This window comes from Thunnus albacares, chromosome 1 (genome assembly GCF_914725855.1).
Source record: "Thunnus albacares chromosome 1, fThuAlb1.1, whole genome shotgun sequence".
In the NCBI taxonomy this organism is placed as follows: Eukaryota; Metazoa; Chordata; class Actinopteri; order Scombriformes; family Scombridae; genus Thunnus; species Thunnus albacares.
The window spans coordinates 26,118,218-26,131,885 of record NC_058106.1 but is presented as its reverse complement, the minus strand read 5'-3'; the positions used below and the strand labels follow the sequence as shown (position 1 = coordinate 26,131,885).

Below are 13,668 nucleotides of genomic sequence, written 5' to 3'. Positions count from 1 at the left end.
GACAGTGTTTCCCTGTTGAGCTGTGGTGATAGTAGAAGAGGGACTTTGGCACTAAAAGACTAACTTTGAAATATATCTACTTGATTTGATAATAAGGATGGCTGAAGCTTCATATTAGCTTCAGAACTTTGAAATATATTTTTGCACACAAGGAGGACTGTGGATTTTGGCCCCCATCACTTACATTGTACAGACGGATGACAAATTAAAAGAAAAACTGGTACAGATCTGAATGCTTGACCCCTACAGTGAGGGGATCCGGTGGCTCTGTTATGCTTTGGGGGGCATTTGGCTTGCATGTTTTGGGTCCACTTGTCCCCTTAGATGGAAGGGTCACTTCCAGGATGATAATGCCCCAATTCATAGGGCACGAGAGGTCACTGAATGGTTTGATGAGTATGAAAATGATGTGAATCATATGCTATGGCCTTCGCAGTCACCAGATCTTAACTCACACCTATGGGAGATTTTGGGCTGACGTGTTAGACAGCGCTCTCCACCACCATCATCAAAACACCAAATGAGGGAATATCTTTTTGAAGAATGGTGTTCCTCAACCTTAGCACTGATTCTACAAGTCTCTGGAATTCTTCTGGAGGGATGAACACCACCAAGACCACTACCATCAGGATAGAAATGTTTCATCATAGGATAAAGGTGATCACTCAGAACAACGATTTGCAGTGACCCTTCCATCTAAGGGGACAAGTAGACCCAAACCATGCCAGCAAAATGCCCCCCACAGCATAAGAGCCACCAGATCCCCTAACTGTAGGGGTCAAGCATTCAGATCTGTACTGGTTTTCCCTTTAATTTGTCACCTGTCTGTAAGTGCATTATGAAGAGATCTTCTAGTGGTCAGTATCAACAGGAGGCAAGAAAAACATGTGTCAATGTGCATTTGGGCAATTGACTGTTGTTTTAAGACAGACTTGAAAAACTGTGAACCCGTACTTTAAATAGATTATAATCTACTTTTTAGATTCGCTGCACCAAACTGTCCTTGGATATGATCCTTGATCTGGATGCGTGAACTACGCTTTGTTATTCAAATTAACATCTGACCAAAATAATTGAAGTTAGAATTTTCAAGGTTTTACAGGTTTGTAATTTTATTGGAATATTTAATAATTTGAAGATCAGTTCCCTTCATTTAAACAATACCTGCATAATTGCTACTGCCGTCCTTCACAACTGAAACACATTCCTAAGGGCAACTACAGGACTTTCTTTGTAAGGGTTGCAACACAGTACAAACAATGCAATACATCAAAATAGTCACTCCTTTATTTATTTATTTGTTTTCCTCCTTCTATGCATTATTTTGTTTTTATTATATGTAAAAAGCTTATTGCACAATTGTTTTTTTTTTTCATTTAAGTTATCGTGTCATAATTGAATTCCCTGGCACTTTGTTTTCTCTTTGTTGTTCTTCATATTTGTTTATATGTTAATGTTTTTTGAATGTGACTGTCTTCAATAATGTTGACGGGGAATAAATAAATAAATAAACAGATCAAACAGTTAGCTATAAATTAAGTTCTTCTCCTCACATCAAGAAAGAATATGAAAGTAAACTCACACACAATACTTTGTTATTTATTCAGAGCCCCAGCACACGCTCACAGGAGTAAAGGACCATTCTCACTGGTCATGATGGGAGTTTGCTGAGATCCCTAAACTCCATAAACGTAAAATAATCATTAACTTAAAACAGGAACAGGTGCAACAAAACTAACTGTCATTGTGGGCTATGAATGCCATAGTACATATATTTTTATAGCCCTGTGCAAAGGTTTTATTTTTTTATGTCTCTGGCTGTATGTTTGAGGTTATTGTCATGTAGCAGAATAAATGTGAGACTAATCTGACACATCTCATTATTGATAAGTGCTTAAAACTTTTACACAGTATTGTATATATTGTGATATATCAGATTTTAAAAAATATATTTATAGATAAAATACCCAAATTGGAATATCTCTTTCTGCTTAACCCAGTGAATGTAACACCTGACCATTTAAGGTACTTCATCACATTAATGCAAAACTCCTGTAAATCCAATATTGCCATAGAGCAGTCCTGCTCAGAGATTTTAGAGAGAAAGCTACTTCAGTACAAATTAAATGTATATATCATCACACTGCGCAAACCAAGTCAGGGAGATGTCAGTTGGGTATGAACTGTATAGTATATGCCAACACAGTCCTGAGAAGAGGTCTAATTAGCCAAAACAAGTGAAAAACCTGTGTGGAGGTGTGTAGGGGATTTAAATGAAACTGGCAGAACTACTTGCTACTGCGAAGCATAGCATAGTGAGTTATACCCCTTTTCCAAGCTCAACCACTGGACTCAGCTCATGTAGGAATATGGAAAGCTGCAGAACAACTGCTGTATGTTTTTGGGCCACCAAATTCACAATATCCCATCAGGTGTGATGATCCAACAAGTAACATGTAGTGCTGTAGTTTTTGACATCTGAGTCCAAATTACGAAATAAACATATGGTTGAAATGACTATCTTGACCAAAAATAATGTTCACACACAAAGCTGTAAGACCTGAGTTGCTTGTAATCTTCATAGACAAAAGTGTGTTTGGAATAATAGGGTAATAATGTGGATTTAAGTAGAGAAACAATCTGATTTCACCAAAGTGCTACCAGCAAGTCTCCTGTTTAAGAAATATCACTTATTGTCCTTTTAAATCCCAATACTTTTAACATTTAATTAGATGTGTGTGGAACAAGAGGCAGCACTCAAGTTATGTCTTTTTATCTAATTTCGCTTATTGGAGCAATTGTCTGTGAAGATTCTCAGTCATCCGGCTCATGGTTATCCAAGGAGGGTTGAATCGAGGGCAGCTCGACTTATTGGAGCCATTATTTGGATGTGTTCTCTCTTGCTTGTGCTGGTTTTTATGTCCTTGTGTTTACTGTTGTTTATATACCTTCTTGGAAAGTGCTCTGCCAGGAGGTAAGTGCTGTATAAATAAAGTTTACTCGTTTTGTATTACACTCTATTTCTTTTCTCTGTAATGATCCAATTTCCTCACAGGGATCTTTGAAGCTTAGTCCAACCCTGTCAACTGACTTACATGGTACAATTAAAACGAGTTGACTAACAGTGTATTCTATGTACTGTGTATTCTGTACCTGTATTTTTATGCATTGGTACATTAAAAACAAGATGCTTGATTAATGAAATGTTCTTTGAGACCAGTTACAAGTTAGAGAACAGAGGATAAGAGCTCTGCAGGGAAAAACATCAAATAAAAGACGGCATTATAGTGAAGAATAAAGTATATAATAAATATTACATTCTTGCAGACTGGAATGAAGAAAAGCAACCTCATGCTCAAAATGTGTCTGAAAAAAACACATTTGAACACAATTTATTGAGAGAGGTCCTTATATCCTCTGTCATACAACAATCTCAAAGGCGACAGAGAGCTTTCATATTTATAAAACATTTTCTGAATTGAGCGTAGTAAATTCAGTCTTGATATATGATAGGTTCACAGTTTTGCAGGTCTGTCTTTAAACAACAGTCAGGTGCCCAAATGAACATTAAAATGGGTTTTTCTTGCCATAATCAGTCCTCTTCTTCATACTGACTATTAGAAGATCCCTTCATAAAGCACTTACAATGTAAGTGACGGGGGACAAAATCCACTGATTGCAACAGCTTTTGCCATATACGCATTATAAAAATGCCATACTTGAGTCACATGATGACAACTGAGCCATCACCATGACAACAGAGGGACCTTGAGGGTTTTTTGTTTTTTTTTTCTTTTTGGTTAAATTCCCTGACTTGCTCATGGTATAGAAATAACACGTACAAATGATTGTGGCTCAGCTGTTTTGAGTAACTTCACCTGCACAGCTTTCATCGTGTCCTTTTTTTGTTGTTGCTGGCAGTAACTGCGAGTCTAAGTTAATTCAGGAATGATTTGCCTAAAAATCTGGTGATATCAAGGCTTTTTCCGGTACACTACTCTCAGTAAAGTGCGACTTCAAACAGACTTTGACAGTGTTCATTATATTTCACTGAGATTTAAGAAAAACTTGGATGATCTTAGCTATAAGAAATGTAAATCTTTTTGATAGAAAACCAGTCTCTTGTTTTTAGCATGAATGATTGTCCTCTAGCACAAAGATTTAATATAATTATGGTTTTCTGTGGACAAAAAGTACTGAGAGTGTCTGTGCATAATTCATTTATGATGACTAATTTGATATTTTCCGCTCCCCAGAACATTTTGTGCGACTGTTCTGTTTTGTGCATTACTAAACTTCTTAGGACAGATGGGTCAAACTCAGCTCAGCTCACTTTAGACCCGTGTTGTCTTGAGAAACCAGATAAGATTCAACACCAGTTAAAAAAAAAAAAAAAAACACATACAAGTTCATTAAAGCAACAGTTTTGTCTTTATAGTTCAAACATGTAATACATATTCAAATAGGCATTTTTAATGTGGCTATGAACTTCACTCAGATAATACCTATCTTTGGGAAAAGTACAAGAGGTTACCTTTCCTACCAATCTCAGTACAAATCAGCTTTGTTTAACTAAAATAAAAGCAACACACAGTACACTCTATAAGAAGAAACGCAGCCCTTACTCTTACTATCCTTGAATGTTACAATGATCATCTATAAGCACTGAATACAAATGCAGACAATTAATATTAATCAGCGGATGATTTCATAAATACACAATAAAAATGTACTGCAAGTCAGTAAAGAACAAAGTCCATTGCCAGTCCTTGCTGACCTCAAGAAAGAGAAAGAAATTAAGACATGATGGGTCACTATCAGAGAGTGTAGTGATATTTTTCAATTAACATTTCCACCAAAAAAAACAAAAAAAAAACAACAGGATGACAGTTAACTCTATAAAACGATTTATCAATTTCTGACTTACAGGCCTCTTTTATTGCACAGTCCAAGGGTGATAACTTTCAGCAAGTCCGCGGGCAACAACATCTATAATAAATCCATCATAAGACAAAGTTCCAGCTATTATTCTTCCACTTTACTGCAACAAAAACAACAGTGAAATGTAAATATTTCATGCTCTCACATTCAGGCAAACATTCGGTTTCTTCAACATTCATCTGCCACACTGTCCCGTCTTCTGATTTAACGTTACCATTTTCACATTTTCACTGATTTATATTCTTCCTTTACCACGGTTGCCACATCTGAATGAGCAAGTGGAGTTTCTGGATTCTGGGTTTTTTTTTTTTTTTTTTTTTTACATGCAACACATAGATACAAACAAAGAATGAACACCGCCATTAATTTAAGTTGGACAAAATTGTTGTCGGCTGGCCAATAGTTTCCGTATGATAGCCTGAGAATATTATTGCAGTATGTACAGTATTGGTCATAATTGTGCAGCCCTGTTCTAGCTTTTTAACCCATAATTATTAATTGTTTTTATATAAATATACAGTTGAGCAAATTCCATATACATAACTGAAGAGCTCCTGATAATAGAAAATGTGAACACATCTTTTTAAAGTAAACTACTGTCTGGGAGGAATATTAGCATGGTGAACGATTGTGCTTTTGGGAGATTATTTTAGTTACGACAACACTGATTTAATTTCTAAAAACATCCACAGTTTGTATTAATATTAAAAAAAAAGAACAAAAAGCTAGCTCGCCGACAAGTCTAACTTATAGGACTGACAGATTTACTGACCACTGTAAAAATGAATCAAGGTTTTGCTGCAACATTTCATGCCCTAAAGACATTACGGATAAACGTGTGATCCTCAATTGAGTAAAAGTGCACCAGTAAGATTTAGTAAATGTACAGATATATATATTCGTAAACTAAAATTTCTCCCTCCCATTTGTTTTGTCATATGACATATTTGATATTTACAATTACAATAGGAACAAGGGTCTGGCAATGCAGAAATGTAGTTATTGTATACTACAAACAAAAATATCAAGCATCACTCTTTATATATATATATATTTATATATATATATTATATATACAGTATATACAGACTAATATGATTATGGCAAAAGTCACTGTAGAGCATCGCCTTCACAAATGGCTGTCTTTGCTGTGTCCTTACCAAATCAGAGGACAGAGAAAGAGACAACTCCTTTCTTCTAAATAAGATGCAGCGACTCTGCAACGCTTTCTAAAACACATTCAAAGACATCAAACAGAGACTCAATGATAGACTACAGGAGTAGATGACACGCGGAAACCAAAACCAAATGAAACCGTATGTATTAAACATGTAATCCTATCCAACCATAGTCACATGATCAAACTTCACACTTGACTGTCCCTTTATAATGAAACGTTTCTTCGTTTGTGGACAGTCACAGCGTGTTGTTAGTCGGGCTGGAAAGTGAAATCTTTCGTGACAGTTTAAGTTGGGAGAATTTTAACTGCATAATCAACAAAATAGGGATGGGGAACTAATGGGGAATTTTCCATTAAATGTGAAGATTATTACCTAAACCACCAAACTGTGTGAGCTCTTTTTGTACATGGTGTGGTGATGACAAACTGTCAACTGTAGCTTAAATTAAAGTTCCTGATTTCTATGCAAAGGATTTGTACTTATGCCGGCTCATGATATCTTCACACTTTTGACTGAATTTTAAAAGTAAAAGTAAATACAGGATGTGTATACGAAACAATTTCCCCTTCATTCCCAATAATTCCCAGACATTCCTGTTAATTCCCGTGGAAACCTGAATTCTCCAGAAACACTACACATTACCGATCTGCAGGTTCTTAACAAATTGCTCAAAGAACAAGGTGCTTAACGTCATTAGAGACAACGAGACAAATAAATTTAGATATAAATATGCATATAAATATAAAAATCATATACAGTACATGAAACGGCAGAGTTGAAATCAATGTTACGTGTTTTTTTTTTTTTTAAACAAATATCATGTTTCATCAGATCGAAACTCAAAGAGATGTAATGTTTTCACGTACTCGGAGAAGAACTATATATATATGGTTCCTGGGAAAGATGAGCGGTGTCAAACACACACACACACACACACATACACTCATACAAAAACCTGTATACAATTTGAATACACTCCTTTTCCCACAGCTCTACCAGGTAGGCATCATGTCAGGGAACCAGACGCGACCCAAATGCTTCGACACCTCCCAGTGGATGTCATCCAGCCCATAGCGGTGATCTGGAACCAGTACCTCCTCCATGATGGATAGCTGTGTCAGTCTGTCTCCGCACATCTTGACAAACTCCACGAAAGCGCTGCAGGACACTTCACACTCTCCCAAACCGATCGCAGACAGCTGCGTGCAGCGCTGGGCGATGCGGATCAGCTCTTCATCCAGTGGCCGCAGCCCGTTGGCGCACACAACCAGCTCCACCAGACGAGGGCAGGTGAGCCCGACACGGCCCAGCACGTCTTTACTGACAGAGCGGCCGAAGTACAGGTGCGTGACGGGGATTTCGTCGCGGAAGAAGGGGCCGAACTCGTTCTCGTAGAGAAAAAAGTACATGACCAGATTGAATTTAGGAGAGTGGCGCATCATGGCGTCCCAGCTGCTCTTTTTGATGGTGTGGAACTGCTGGCCTGGATTCTCACTGACCACGTCGATGCGAAGGTGCTCGAGGTGAACGTGCTTCTCCGAGGAGAGGGCGATGAGAAGTTCATCACTCAGCAAATGGTAGTTGAGGGCCAGTTCTCTCAAGCCGTGGCACTGATCAGCCACACACAGGATGCCTGTGATCCAGAGGAAATGAATAAGAGAATATAGATCGACAGAGGCTATTTATATGGCTGAGCGACATTGACCGCCACTGTTCTGTCTCTCTGTAGGTTCATTTTTGTTTTCATTGCCACATGTAAGAAAAAACTTCTCAATAAAAACCATAAAATGTCTTTTTTTCCTCGTCACCTCTGCCCAATTAAGTCTCTGACTGCTGATAATGTGCTTTTATATTCCCTTTACTTTCACCATTCCCTCTCAAGTTAAACACACAAGTTAAAACCTCAGCACAGATGGAATCGATGTTGCAGGGACATACGAATTGTCATCAACCCTGTGCGATGTCAGCTAAAACTGCTCTAGATCTCTTGAACCCTAAACAATGATTAGTCAATATTTATTAATCGTTAACATCTCTAATATCTATAACCTTCTAATTGTCAGTACCTGCAGGTGAAACATGCGGACAACTGCTCATTTTCAGAAGTTTGAGCGTGTCACTGTTATTGGCCACCAGGACTTTGAGGGAGGGGTCATCCACGGGCGTGTCATCAATCTTCAGGGAGGACAGGGATTTGGAGTTCACAAAAACCACCGTCAGTGCTGAGATGAAGTGAGACTGTTGAACAGAGCCAAAGAAAGACACGTTTAGTCATCCTTTTTCTTTGGCAGACATGGTTTAGTCTTTCAGGTAGCCCTGAGGCTAGTTTTACTTATCGAAACATCAAACAATTTGACATGCAGTGCTGATAAAGCTCAAGAACAAACAAAAGACCCTGCTCATCAAAACATTACTCCACAGTGCCACTAGAAAAAAATCTTTTTCTATTTTATACTTATACTATACAAGTTGATTTTTGATTATTCACTATTTTTTTGTTGATTTGTCAACTTTAAAATGTACCGTAACTCAGTCACAGTTCTTCAAAAAACTAATCTAAGTGATCCATATCAAGACTGTTGTTTATGTCATGAATTGATGTAAAACGTGTGTGCTAAGAAAAGCTCATGCCACTGCGGAAAATGCAACAGTAATCTAAAACTTGTGGTGCCAGTTGAATGTCAGGATGATAAACTGACAATGTTTTCTTTGCATGTGAAGATGCAAAGATGATGATTATCTTGCAGCAGTTTACCTTGGGCAGCTCCATGAAGCTGGGACGGGCGGTGGAGATGAGCCCCAACGTTTTCAAAGAACAGTTCACGAGCTGAGAGAGGATGTCGCAGGCTGCTTCTGCAGACTCTCGGCTACTGTCCACCTACAGTATGCAACACGGACAGAAAGAAAATTAAAATCACTTTATCCACCCAAACTCCTCTCCTCCTCTCCTCTCCTCTCCTCTCGCCCTTGCTGTCAGTTCATACCTTGAAGCTGACATACTGCAGGTGGTTGGAGTGCCTTTTGATTATCTGTTTGATGAGGTCCGGGTGTGTGGCCTTCAGGTAGGAGCTGGCTGGCTGGTTCAACTCAAACTCGAAGCACCGCCACAGCTCTGGCATGTGAAAAGCTTGGTTCCAGCCCCGGCACACCTGTGGCGACAGCAATAAAATCAACATCTGGGCCGAGTGATCTAACTCTCTCCATAACAGTCCATATTTGGTTAATCTTAAGGAGCATTCTTAAGAACTAAATTAAGAAAAGACAACATAATAAAAGTTTTCCACACGGATAATATCCAGGAATGTGCAACAAACTGACCTGCTAGTAGAATATTTTCATTGCATAAAATTGAGCAAAATCTTAAACATTGAATATCATTTTGTAATAAAGCAATATTTTCCACATGATGGCTTGTGGTCAAAAAATTATTTTTGAATCCCTCGACAAGCTGACAAAGTATTACTCATTGGCCTTTAGGCAGGTCGTATTCACGCTGGCACAAAGGTCAAGACTACAAGACTTGTTGGTATGAGTGCATGTTTGTGTGTTTATCCATCCCTAGATCAGTGTTAAGAGCTTTTTTTTTACTGGATAAACAATATTTGAAAGCAAAATGAACTAAATTATTGGTTTAAAATTATATTGTGTAATGAAAATTGTAATGATCTAATAATAAATAATACACCCATTACTTCTTTTGTTCAGTTTGGTTGAGCAGACTGTCACTTACACTCAGCATTGAACAATAATGATCCAGAGAAAAATAATCAGACAAACTAAAGCAGCCAGAAGTAAACAATGAAAGAGCAGTGAATATCTGACTTTCCACTAAAAATCCAGTAAGAAAAGTCACGAGGCATGTCTCGAGAATTTACCTCTACACGTTTATACATACACACACACACACACACACACATACACATACATATATATATGTATAGAGCCATTTTAAGCCTTTATTATAGTGACAGTGGAGAGATTGGACAGGAAACAAAGGACGGAAGGGGCGGGGGTGACATGTAACATGAGGTCAGAATCGAACTGTGGACATTGCAGTTATGTGGCTTGTGTTGTGTCTCAACCGGAGCGCCCCCCTCTACATGTTTTACATGAGTTTTCCTGTCAGCTGAGAGGGTGGAACGAAGAAAAGAAGTGGCCAAAACATCATTAAACACTCCCACATTGTTTGACGTTTATTCTGTTCATTATACTGTACTGCTTTAGATACATAATGCAAACTGAAAGCACAAAAACCACCAACTGATGTAAGCATTTCCTGAAGTGATTCATATCATCATTTTTTGCAATTCATCAGTTTCAGACTTGAGTCATGTCTCCCAGTACTGTGTTTTTCCATTGTGGTTCTTATTTTGCAGTACATTTCTATCTTTAATCTTCGGTACTTTTTCGTTTGGTTTTTGAGACTTTTCTGGATTTGGAGCACATTTCGAATGACTGTGCAGTCATTTTAAAGACTGCGCTATACCTGCTGTATATAGTATGCATTATAGCCTGGAGTGCCCACTTCAAGCATTCCATGCTCATAATTCTCCATTAGAAAAATCTTGCATATATAAACCGAGTGGGCAGACGTTTAATGGTAGATTCACATCAGTGTTTTGTGTGTGTAAAGAATCACAGACATGTGACACAAGTTGCTAGTTAGCCACAACAAATACTGTCTGGTTCTTGTCACATAGGTTCCACTAAGTGTACTGACAGATGGTTGGTTATTAAATGTGTACCTGAGAGGCGTAAGCCCTATCCAGCAGAGGCAGGTACTGGAAGATGTGGAGCAGGATCTCCTGTGGCAGACACTCCCAGCGGACTCCCTCCCCCTCACAATCTTTCTCCCTGCTCTGCTTGCGGGGCCGTTTAAGAGTCTGCTGAGTCCCACTGCTGGTGCCACCTCCGTCCTCCTGCTCATTCCCTTGGAGACTTCGTTTCATCCTGGGTACACAGAAGAGGAGTTTACAAAATCCAGATTGATGGGCCGGATTAACATTAAGGGGAAAGAAACACTTGATTTATTCATGCATGGCAGACTAAATGTCATCCCATTGTAAAGCTCCGACTATAATTGCATACTCAATACCTAATCATAATCAAGAATGAGTAAACACAATGTTGTTATCAGAGTTAACACAACAATTCAATTGAATTAGTCATTTTAAATGGATTTTGCATTAATGTGATGAAGTTCCTTGATTTGTCATGTTTTTATTCACTTGATTAGACAGAAACAAACTTCCCTGTCTGGTTATTTTATCCATTAACTCTTTCTCAATTGATTTTCCACAAAATGTAGTACATCACGAAATATTCATTACTATCAAATGAAACTACATATAGCACAATACAGATTTCTATCCAAATCAGCCAGTTGTGAGTTTGACAATTTCTCTTATCTTTTTTAAATCTATAATGGTGAGATGCAGAAAAGTCAGTGCATGTTAATTTGAGAATGTCAGCTAAAAAAAAAGAGGGTTCCTGATTGATTTCCCACTACAATGCATGTAAAAAATTATACTATGATACATTTTGCAAGATGGTTTTTGGATATTGTGATGTTTAGACCTGCAACAATTAATTGATTAGTTGTCAACTATTAAATTAATCTTCAACTACTTTGATAATTGATTAATTGTGTTGAGTCATTTTTAAGGGGAAAAAAAGCCCAAATTCTGATTCCAGCCTCTCAAATGTGAAAACTTCTTGGTTTCTTTTGTCTTCTATGATACTTAACTGAATATATTTGGATTGTGGACAAAACAAGACATTTGAAGAGGTCAACTAGGGCTCTGGGGAACCATGATGGTCATTTTTCACCATTTTGTGACATTTTATGGACCAAACAATTAATCAATCAATCAATCAAGAAAGCAATCAGCAAATGAAACGATAATGAAAGTAATCGGTAGCTGCAGCCCTAGTGATGTTTATTGAATGGATATTACCCAGTTCTACCTGTTAGACCAGTGATATGGTATGATGCAAACTCATTGCTCTGATTACCTTTGTTGCTATTTTATACTTTAGACTTTTATACTTTTATGTGCTTGTGTGTATTTATATAATTCCTTTACTTCATATTTCTGAAACTAAGTACATTCTTAGTAATCCTATATTTTTAGTAGTTAAGTTTGTCAGGTTATTCTGCAAGTGCACTGGTTTTTCATTCCAATATATGCGAGTACTGAGAAATGACAATAAAAGAAATCTTGAATCTTAGCCAATTAAACTGTACGGGCGAGTTATTTCCTTTTTGATAGGTGTCAACAAAGGCCAGCTGTGTTACAGTGTCTCCACTATGTCTGCTCACCTCAGCTGAGAATGAAAACATTGTACAAGCAGGACACACCTCCCTCTGCTACAACCAAAACCTGCGTCTGATGTTCAGTTCATAAGCTCATGGTTAGCTTTTGCTCATCGAAACCGAATATACACATTACATTTTCACATTTTAGTATAACATGAATTATTAGTATACAACACAAACAAGCCGAACCAGCCAAGACTTGGCAAGATTTAGCTAACGTTAGCTTAGCCGAACGTTAACTTGCCTACCTACCAAGTTCTAGTTTATGTAAAGTAACAATGGAAAATAGCTGTATTAACTAAATGCTAGGTTTAGATTATTGGTAATTGCCGATTTCCGTCCTCCTCTTACCTGGCTTTCGCCTCCGTCGGCTGTTTGTCAGAAAAGGCGACTAATCAACGTCAACCGGGACCGACACAAGAAAACTGCGTTCGGGCTGGCCGACCGATCAAACACATCGGACCATAGGACAGCACAAATGAGTCGAAGAGGTTGGCGAATATTGACGAGAGGCGTCCGAATCAAGATTCTCAGGAGTGTTTTCGTTTCCGAGCGCCTGACCTAGTTTCGTTCCCAACTCTGCCTCAGTAGTTTGTCGGCTCAGCTAAAGATGGCGTTTGTGTTGTTGTGTCAGCCGGTCCTGCAGTTACAGTTAACCGTCAGCAGGGGGAGGCGGTTCACTCAACTGGAAGGATCCCCCATAACGTTTGTTTTAAAGGACCAGTGTGTTGCATTTAGCGGATCGATTGGCAGAAATGGAACATAATGTTCATATTTATGTTTTAATTAGTATATAATCACATGAAAATAAAAACCGTGGTGTTTTTGTTACCTTGGAATGATCCCTTTATATAGCTATATAGGGAGCGGGTCCATTTCCACAAAACCCACCATGATGCGCTGCTATTTTTCTACGGTAGCCGAGAAGGGACAAACCAAACGCCGGCTCTAGAGAGAGCCTTTCGAGTTTTTCGCGAGTTTAGCGGCCACAGTAGGTTCTCCTGTACGCCACTACATCCTACATGCTGGTCATTTAAAGGACAGGTTCGCAATTTTTCAAGTCTGTCCTAAAACAACAGTCAGGTGCCCAAATGAACATTGAAATAGGTTTTTCTTGCTATAATCATTCCTTCTGTTCATACTAGCCATTAGAAGATCCCTTCATAATGCACTTACAGTGCAAGTGATGGGGAACAAAATCCAGTCCTCCTTCTGTGCAAAAATGTA

At 38.3% G+C, this 13,668-nt stretch overlaps 1 protein-coding gene across 1 annotated transcript; it reads right to left on the bottom strand.

Annotated features, from left to right (window-relative positions):
- Window positions 1–4,408: 4,408 nt before the first annotated feature.
- On the bottom strand, window positions 4,409–13,177 carry LOC122982812 (F-box/LRR-repeat protein 3-like). The gene is made up of 6 exons (XM_044352389.1): window positions 12,793–13,177; window positions 10,868–11,072; window positions 9,107–9,271; window positions 8,878–9,000; window positions 8,189–8,360; window positions 4,409–7,755 (listed from the first exon to the last, which is right to left on the bottom strand). Exons 2-6 carry the CDS (start codon window positions 11,069–11,071, stop codon window positions 7,115–7,117), a joined length of 1,305 nt encoding a protein of 434 aa, XP_044208324.1. The 5' UTR covers window position 11,072; window positions 12,793–13,177; the 3' UTR covers window positions 4,409–7,114.
- Between the last annotated feature and the right edge of the window lie 491 nt (window positions 13,178–13,668).

What these genes read in the sequence shown, in the direction of transcription:
- LOC122982812 (XM_044352389.1), bottom strand. Translation starts at nt 11,071, where the DNA reads ATGAAACGAAGTCTCCAAGGGAATGAGCAGGAGGACGGAGGTGGCACC. An exon ending in ATAGGGCTTACGCCTCTCAG is followed by an intron (nt 9,272 to 10,867) that starts GTACACATTTAA and finishes CTGTCGCCACAG; the next exon opens with GTGTGCCGGGGCTGGAACCA. An exon ending in TCCGCATGTTTCACCTGCAG is followed by an intron (nt 7,756 to 8,188) that starts GTACTGACAATT and finishes TCTGGATCACAG; the next exon opens with GCATCCTGTGTGTGGCTGAT.